The sequence below is a fragment of the Pelophylax lessonae genome (assembly GCF_965119305.1).
Source record: "Pelophylax lessonae genome assembly, chromosome: 10".
NCBI classification, from domain to species: Eukaryota; Metazoa; Chordata; class Amphibia; order Anura; family Ranidae; genus Pelophylax; species Pelophylax lessonae.
In genome coordinates, this window is record NC_138777.1 from 5114924 (window position 1) to 5124534 (window position 9611).

Below are 9611 nucleotides of genomic sequence, written 5' to 3' on the forward strand. Positions count from 1 at the left end.
GATTCAGAAAACCTCAGCGGTTGCCATCGGTGACATCACTTCTTCATCCTGTATGAGAGCCAACAATAAAATACATTATATATACAAATAGCAGATTTACTCAGATTGAGGACTGGGACATGAATCTGTCCCAACAAATGACATTTATTCTATCTGCAAGAAGAGTTCAGGGCTCAGTCAGGCTTTTCTCACCCCTCCGCCCCATTTCCGGCAGCCGCCATCTTGTGTGTGGAACTCTCAGACGGACGATCACGCACTGCGGGGAAGGGAGGCGGGGCATAGCGACGTCAGACGGGATCCAAGCGAATGCGCTGTGCGGGGCGAGGCGAGGCGCGGTCATCAGTCCTTCTGAGAGGCACGTGACTGGAGGCGACACATTGTATCGGAGGTGAGAGAGAGGAATGCAAAGAAAGTAATTGGACGCCGCCAGGTCTACTGTCACCCCTTCCCCCATATCAGAACCCCCCCCATTCTAGAGCTTAACCACTGGACCCCCCCACAGGTGTGTTACCCCCCCCCCTCTCCAGTCTCCACCCCTCTTCTCCTGTATTTATGTCTATTTATCAGGCTTAGTATAAATCCCCCCCCCCCCCCACCTGCAGGCCTTTCTGATACTTTTTTTTTTTTTTTTTTTTACAGGTATCAATCAGTATTTTTTTCTAGAATATTACTCCCCAAACATATTATTTATTTATATATATATATTATTTTTTTACATTTTTTTTTTTTTTTTATTTTGTTTTTTTTTTTTTTTTACTTTATTTATTTATTTTTTAGCAAAGACTAAGACTATAATTTTTTACAGATATCAATTAGTATTTTTTTTTCGAAAATGATTCAGAACCCCCAAACATATTATTATTATTATTATTATTATTATTTATATATATATATTATTTTTTTTTTTAAATTTTTTTTATTATTTTTTTTTTTTTTTACTTTTTTGTATTTATTTATTATTAGCAAAGACTCTGGAGAATAAAATGGTGGTCCTTGAAATATTTTATGTCACACGGTATTTGAGCAGCAGTTTTTCAAACGCAATTTTTTTTGTAAAAAAATACACTTTACTGAATTAAAAAAAAAAAAAAAACTAAACAGTAAAGTTAGCACAATGTTGTTGTATAATGTGAAAGATGAGGTCACGCAGAGTAAATAGATACCCAACATGTCACGCTTTAAAATTGCGCACGCTCGAGGAATGGCGACAAACTGCAATACTTAGAAATCTCCATAGGCGACGCTTTAACATTTTTAACAGTCACCGGTTTAGAGTTACAGAGGAGGCCCAGTGCTGGAATTATTGCTCTCGCTCTGACGTTCGCGGCGATACCTCACATGTGTGGTTAAACCATTTGCTGATCGCCCCACTCAAATTTACTGCGGCAGGGCGACTCGGCTGCGCATAATCACTTACGTGTTTACGTGCACGCGGTCTCGGCGGCGCACGCCGAGCTCCCGGTGTGATTAGACACCGCAGGAGCCAGAGCGTGGGAGGAGCGGGCACGAACGCCGCCGGCCTCCCGCGATCTTCAGAGAAACTGACAGGAGAACCGTCTGTCTATGTAAACAAAGCAGACGGCTCTCCTGTCAGACAGGCACAGTGATATCGTGTGTCTCAGCTAAGCTGAATCACCGCTCTATGTTCCTGTCACAGAGCCCCTCCCCCCACAGTTAGTAAGCACATTTAGGCTCACACCTAACCCTTTGATCACCCCCCAGTATTAACCCCTTCCCTGCCAGTGTCATTTATACAGTATCAGTGCATATTATTTAGCACTGATTTACTGTATTGGTGTCACTGGTCCCCAAAAAGTGTCACTTAAGCCCCGTACACACGTAGCGATTGTCGGCCGAACGATCGGCCGTCTTTTGTCCGGTGCTGTCCTGTCGGTTGAAAAGTGCTAAAGACTGCACATGAATTTTGTCGGCCAACAACAGCCGACTGCAGAAGTGATGTCATGTGATGGTTAACTTTCCATGTGTTTTTTTCTTTTCTGAGCATGCCCAGTCTTGCAAATCTGCTGTCTGTCGGCCGAATTCTGTACTGACTGGTGAACAATCGGCCGTTCTGGTGTCAGCATACAAAAATTTTAATGCCTGCACACCCGATTCTGTTCAGCCGAAAAGTCGCAGTCGGTTGTCGGAAGCATCATACCAACAAGCCGACAATCGGCCGATCGGACATTGGCCGAATATTTACGGCCGACAATCGCTACATGTGTACGGGCCTTTAGTGTCAGATTTGTCCACCGTAATGTCGCAGTCCCGCTATAAATCGCTGATCGCCGCCATTACTAATAAAAACAAAACAAAAAAAGTCCAAAAATCTATCCCGTAGTTTGTGGACGCGATACCTTTTGCGCAAACCAATTAAAATACGCTTTTTGTGATTTTTTTTTTTTTGTTTACCAAAAATATGTAGCAGAATACAAATTAGCCTAAAATGAAAAAAAAAAAAAATATTTTTTTTTTATTGGAAATGTTAGCAGAAAGTAAAAAACAATATTGTTTTTTTTTTTTTTTTTTTCAAAATTGTCGCTCTTTTTTTTGTTTATAGCGCAAAATCGCACAGGTGATCAAATACCACCAAAAGAAATCTCTGTTTGTGGGAAAAAAAGGACATCGATTTTATTTGGGTACAGCGTTGCACGACTGCACAATTGTTAGTTAAAGTAGCGCAGTGCCGAATCACAAAAAATGGCCTGGTCAATAAGGGGGTAAAACGTTCCGGAGCTGAAGTGGTTAAACACTGTTTACATTTGTGGGTGCGATTTACTTGTGCATTTTTTTTTTTTGGCCCGCAAGCATGCAGGAACGGCGGCGCTTTAAACATTTATTTATTTTTTTACGCTGTCCCTTAAAAAAAAAAAAAATCTGCTGGCTTTTATTGCTGTCAGAAGGAATGTACGCATCCCCTGTGACAGTGACAGGCAGTGTTAATTTTGGCAGCAAATTTAAATTTAGTTTTATTCTTTTGACTAAAATGCTAATTTACTTTTGGTCAGTGAGCACTTTTCATGAAAAATGGGGGCAAAAACAAAATCGTTTTATAATTGTGTTCAGTGTAAATGTCCTCTGTGATAGCTATAGGCAGTGACAGGCACTCTTTAGGGGATTTAGAGATTGGGGGGGAGGGGGGTCTAGCGGCTAATTAACTGCTAGGATTGCTTTTACAAAAGAGCCATCCCCCTGCGCTAAATAAAATCGGTTCCATTCCCAGTCCAGTGACATACCGGGGTGTCACGGTGCTGAAGTGGTTAAAATATGAAATTTATTCAAAAAATGTGATTTGTGTGGAGGTCGGATCTCCGGAAGCGAAGATTTCCCATGAATATTCGCATTTCATTCATTTTTATTTTTTTATTACAAACTTTTATTAAAAAAATAAATTTGTATTACAAAGATCGTATTATATGACAAAACTGACACGGTTTTCAAATATAAGCAAAACATTGCAGATAGTAAACAAAATAGAATCCTCCATTTTCTGGTGATAAGAAGCTGTGGTGCTGGGGAGGTTTTGGGTGCCTCATGCCTCCTCTCGGTGTGTCTGTCTCCATAGGACATGGTGGATGGCGGCTGAGTACAGGCGGATGGAGGAGTCTCTGCAGAGGAGCTCTGAGAGGGCCAGAGAGGTTCTGGAGAGAGCCAGACGCCGGGAGGTGGACTGGGGGGCCGCTCACCGACAGGAGGGGATCCGGAGGCAGGACGCTGAGGTACTGACCAGACTCAGAATAAAGTCTACAGGGAAGCCGGTGAATCAGATGATCTGTACAATCTGTATGTTGTGTCTTGGCAGGACGATGAAACTCCGCCCACCCTAGAGGAAGCCTTCGCCGCCATGTCACACTTCATGCGTCACACCACAGAGCTGTGCGAGGTAATCCGCTGCCGGTCACATGACTTCCATGGATTTTTTTCTTTTACATATCTTATTTCGCACCCAATTATGTCATAACTGGGTCTCTTGGCTTCTCTGCGCAATACAGGTAGATCATGGCTGGCACAACGTCCCCCAATATTCCCTATAGTATAACAAGGTGCCTTATAGGTCACTGCAGTACCTGTATTCATCAGTAGAGGGCAGTTTGGTGTCCCAGTTGATAAATTTCCCCCAATGTGTATTTCCTTTCATATAATATGGTGCCTGGTATATCACTGCAGCAGCGGTATTGAACGATAATTGATTCCCAATATGTATTCCCCATAATATATTACGATGTCTAGTATGTCACTGCAGTACCCATATTTACCTGCGGTGGGTATTATGACATCACAGATAAATAAATGACCCCCCAGTGTGTATTTCCTATAATATATTATAGTGCTTTGTATATCACTGTAGTACCGGTACTGATCAATAGAGGGCAGTCTGGTCTCCCAATTGATAAATATCCCCCAGTGTGTATTTCCTGTCATATAATATGGTGGCTGGTATATCACTGCAGCAGCAGTATTCCAACAGTTAAAAGGCAATTGATAAAATACCCCAAATATGTTCCCCATAATCTATTACGATGTCTAGTATATCGCTGCAGTACCCATGATCACCAGCAGGGGTACTATATTACAGAATTAATAAATGACCCCCAGTGTGTACAGTAAACCCCCCTCCATTGCGGGTTTTACGTCCCGGCCCCAGCCGCGAAAAGTGAAAATCCGCAAAATAGAAAAACCCTATTAAAATGCATTGTAGGCATGTTTTTTTTACTGTCACTGTACGTGTAAAAGCATTTTAAGGTCTTTAAACACACTTTTAAAACAATAGAAACTAATTTAAACACATAAAAGATACTGAGAGACAGAGCAAGAGCTATGGAAAACACAAAAATATTTCATTTTTAATGATTTATATAGTAAAATAACGCAATATACCGGGACCGCAAAAACTGAACCACGATGGATGGTTTACTGTATTCCCTATAATATAATATGTTGAATGGAATAATCACTGTAGTACCAGTATTCATCAGTAGAGGGCAGTCTGGCTGTAAAACTGAGAAATGATCCCCAATATGTATCCCCCATAATATATTACGATGTACAGTACATCACTGCAGTACCGTAATCACCAGCAGGGGTACTATGATGCCACAGAATATATAAATGACCCTCAATGTGTATTACCTATAATATAATATGGTGCTTTGTATATCACTGTAGTACCAATTTTCATCAGTAGAGGGCAGTCTGGCTGTACAGCTGAGAAATGATCCCCAATATGTATCCCCCATAACATATACCAAGATCTAGTATATCACTGCAGTACCCGTATTAACCAGCAAGGGGTATTATGATGTCACAGAATTAATAAATTACCCCCAATGCGTATTCTTAATAATATAATATAGTGCTTTGTATATCACTGTAGTACCAGTATTCATCAGTAGAGGGCAGTCTGGCTGAAGAGTTAAGAAATGATCCTCAATATGTATCCCCTATAACAGTGATGGTGAACCTTGGCACCCCAGATGTTTTGGAACTACATTTCCTATGATGCTCAACTACACTGCAGAATGCATGAGCATCATGGGAAATGTAGTTCCAAAACATCTGGGGTGCCAAGGTTCCCCCATCACTGCCCTATAATATAATACAATATATATAGTATATCGCTGCAGTACCTGTAATCACCAGGAGGGAGTATTATGATGTCACAGAATTGAGAAATGTCTCCCAATGCGTATTCCCTGTAATTTCAGTGCCTCAGTAGGGGGCAGTCTGGGACCATATTTGATAAATGTCCCCCTAATGTGTATTATCCGTAATACTTCACAGTGCCTTGTTTAGTATATCACTGCAGTACTGGTATTCATCAGAAGAGGGCAGTCTGGTATCCCAATTGATAAATGTCCCCCAATGTGTATTTCCTGCAATATGATGTCTCATATATCACTGTAGTACCGGTATTGATAAGTAGAGGGCAGTCTGGTGGTACAATTGATAAATGATTCCCAATATGTATCCCCCATAATATATTTAGATGTGTAGTATATCAATGCAATACCCATAATCGCCAGCACTGAATTGATAAATGTCCACCAATGTGTATTCCCTTTAATAGACTTCAATGCCTCATATATCACTACAGTACCGGTGATCATTAGTAGGGGGGAAGTCTGGTGTCACATTCAATAAATGTCCCCCAATGTGTATTCCCCATTGCAGTGCCTTGTATAGTATATCACTGCAGTACTGGTATTCATCAGAAGAGGGCAGTCTGGTATTACAAAATGTATAAATGACCCCCCCCCCCCAATGTGTATTATAATATGGTGTCGGGGATATCACTGCAGTACTGGCATTCACCAATAGAGGGCAATCAAATATCACAAAATGAATAAATTATACCCCCAATGTGTATTCCCTATAATATAATAGGATGCCTTGTATGTCACTGCAGTACCGGTATTCATCAGTAGAAGGTGGTACAATTATTACCTGCCCCCCAATTCCTATATTGTAATACAGTGTCTCATATATATTAGTGTAGTACTGGTAATCACCAGCAGGGGTCAGTATGAAGTCACAAATGATAAATGTGTCCCAATTTGTATATCCTATATCAGGCCTTGCATGTCACTGCAGTACCGGTAATCACCAGCAGAGGGCAGTATGATGTTAGAATTGTTGTCTGTATGGTGTGATATTGATATTATTGTTATTGATAAATCAGGCTTATCACAGCTGTATACCACCCAGGGGGATCAGTGAACAAGAAAAGCAGCACATTGGCCGATTTCACCACAGAGGATCCCAGCGAGCGACGCAGAGGCCGCAATCACGCCTGGTGAGCAGTCTCAGAAAATATTAAAACCCCTCCCAAAAAATTCAAGTATTCTAACTCCATCCATGTCCTCATGAGGGTTATTTCCTCCTCTGACGGGGCCCCAGGGAGGAAAGGTATGTGAAGTATAAGGGGCCCCAGCCAGGAAAGGTATATGAAGTATAAGGGGCCCCAGCCAGGAAAGGTATATGAAGTATACGGGGCCCCAGCCAGGAAAGGTATATGAAGTATACGGGGCCCCAGCCAGGAAAGGTATGTGAAGTATACGGGGCCCCAGCCAGGAAAGGTATGTGAAGTATACGGGGCCCCAGCCAGGAAAGGTATGTGAAGTATAAGGGGCCCCAGCCAGGAAAGGTATATGAAGTATAAGGGGCCCCAGCCAGGAAAGGTATATGAAGTATACGGGGCCCCGGCCAGGAAAGGTATATGAAGTATTAAGGGCCCCAGCCAGGAAAGGTATATGAAGTATACGGGGCCCCAGCCAGGAAAGGTATATGAAGTATTAAGGGCCCCAGCCAGGAAAGGTATATGAAGTATACGGGGCCCCAGCCAGGAAAGGTATATGAAGTATACGGGGCCCCAGCCAGGAAAGGTATAAGAAGTATACGGGGCCCCAGCCAGGAAAGGTATAAGAAGTATACGGGGGCCTGGTCCTTTTTTTTTTTTTTTTCTGACAGAATGTATTTTAGGTAGAAGTGTGATAGGCTTGTGTTTCAGGCACTGGGGGAGGGTGGGAGGGGCCTGTGTGTAAGGTAGGTGTAAGAGGGCAAAGAGAAATAAGTGTAGTCGGCCTTCTTGGTATAGAATTAGATATAAGGTAGGGGGTCACTTAGTGGCCTACAAATGATGAGAAGATGTGACCGGTCCTCTTTACTGCTGTAATGATGAAGGTCATGTGACCGGTCCTCTTTATTTCAGTATTGATGAAGGTCACATGACCGGTCCTCTTTATTGTGGTACTTATGAAGGTCATGTGACCAGTCCTATGAAGGTAACATTGTTCTGTTCTCTGCAGAGCTCTCCCTCCGCCCCCCTCCCCCCGTCTGGAATGAAGAGGATGGACCCCCAGGACATCTACATTGAGGTGGCCCCTGGAATGTACCGCATATCCGCCGGCTCTCCGGATGGCCGGGCACAGACTCGTATAGTGAACGTCACCCCCGGGCAGAGCGTTGACTTAACTTTTCATGTCTAGCCGGGATTGGCCGATTCCCCGGTGCGCTCCGCAGTGTGCAATCTCCCAATCGCTGGGCTCGGCTCTTCTATAGAAACGCCCGGATTGGTCCTGACTACTGATGGCGCCGTGTGAATCCCCGACCCTGAATGTATCGCTGAATGTGTGCCGAGATGGCGGACGAGAACCGAGAGGCCGCTCTCCATTGCCTTCAGTGCTGAACCTTTTCTGCTCTCTGCATCTGATAATCATTGTTATTGGCACTTTATTTATCTTCTCCTGAACAGATCTGACCAATACCGGCTGAGCGGGGGTGGGCGGGGGTTGTGGTTTGGATTTTGTTGTCAGAATGAATGTTTTTAGTAGAAGTCTGAGATTATTAATGGAGTGTAATTCATGCTGCTGGACAGCAGAGGGCAACACTCAGAGTCCTTATAAAGATCTCCTTCTCTGTAATTTATAATAAAGATTTCATACTTTTATCTGGGCGGAGTCTGATTCAGTAAAAATGAAAACGGTGAAATGCACAGAGACACGCCCCCGAGGAACCTTCCCTCCCCTTCATCCATCCTCCACCGAAAATTCAGTATGCTCAGATATTCTGCTTTTATTTTTCCTTACCCGCTCCCTCCCCCATCTTTTTTTTTTTTTATAAAACCTTTCTGTTTTTGTTACATTCTTTATTTTCAGTCCAGTGATGTCATCGCTGTGCTCCTTTATGCAATGCAGGCAGATCGTGGCTGGTGGGAGGGGCTGTACACACTCTGTGCTTCTCTATGCAATGCAGGCAGATTGTGGCTGGTGGGAGGGGCTGTACACGCTCTGTGCTTCTCTATGCAATGTAGGCAGATCTTGGCTGGTGGGAGGGGCTGTACACGCTCTGTGCTTCCCTATGCAATGCATGCAGATTGTGGCTGGTGGGAGGGGCTGTACGCACTCTGTTCTTCTCTATGCAATGCAGGCAGATTGTGGCTGGTGGGAGGGGCTGTACACAATTTCCTGAAATCATCACAGCAACCTCAGTACTCCTCTTTAGAGCCATCAGTACTGATGTAATCAATGGGAGGAGTTATGCAAATATCAAAATGCCTTCATGGGTGGAGTCAGTCTGGAGGAGTGGGCGTTCCTAGGCATGCAGTATTTGCATAGGTTATGCCCAAATGTGATACTGAGCCCTTATAAATTAAAAGAAGTGAAATTTAATGAATGAAAGGGGTGGAGCCAGGCACAGTCGAGCTGGGGAGGAGAGGGCTGGATGATGATGGACATGCATTAGCCAGGCTCTGTCTGATTTGCTGCAGTTCCTAATGCACATTGTGAGAAGCTGCAGTGAAATCGGAGGAAGTCATTTCAGTCCAGGAGAGGAGCCGCTACACCTGTGCAAGACTGAAGGGGAGGAGCCGTTACACCTGTGCAAGACTGAAGGGGAGGAGCCGTTACACCTGTGCAAGACTGAAGGGGAGGAGCCGTTACGCCTGTGCAAGACTGAAGGGGAGGAGCCGTTACACCTATGAAAGACTGAAGGGGAGGAGCCGTTACACCTGTGCAAGACTGAAGGGGAGGAGCCATTATGCCTGTGCAAGACTGAAGGGGAGGAGCCGTTACACCTGTGCAAGACTGAAGGGGAGGAGCCATTATGCCTGTGCA

The 9611-nt window shown here is 43.8% G+C and overlaps 1 protein-coding gene across 1 annotated transcript; it reads left to right on the forward strand.

Moving 5' to 3' along the window:
* Positions 1-335: 335 nt before the first annotated feature.
* On the forward strand, positions 336-7994 carry AKIP1 (A-kinase interacting protein 1). Its single transcript, XM_082271085.1, has 5 exons — positions 336-388; positions 3566-3719; positions 3803-3883; positions 6680-6793; positions 7806-7994. The coding sequence occupies exons 2-5, from the start codon at positions 3576-3578 to the stop codon at positions 7983-7985; spliced, it is 519 nt and encodes a 172-aa protein (XP_082127211.1). The 5' UTR covers positions 336-388; positions 3566-3575; the 3' UTR covers positions 7986-7994.
* The last annotated feature ends 1617 nt before the right edge of the window (positions 7995-9611 follow it).

Coding starts and splice junctions, on each gene's coding strand:
- AKIP1 (XM_082271085.1), top strand. CDS start 3,576: ATGGCGGCTGAGTACAGGCGGATGGAGGAGTCTCTGCAGAGGAGCTCT. Junction 3,720..3,802: donor TCCGGAGGCAGGACGCTGAG/GTACTGACCAGA, acceptor GTGTCTTGGCAG/GACGATGAAACTCCGCCCAC. Junction 3,884..6,679: donor ACACCACAGAGCTGTGCGAG/GTAATCCGCTGC, acceptor TTGATAAATCAG/GCTTATCACAGCTGTATACC.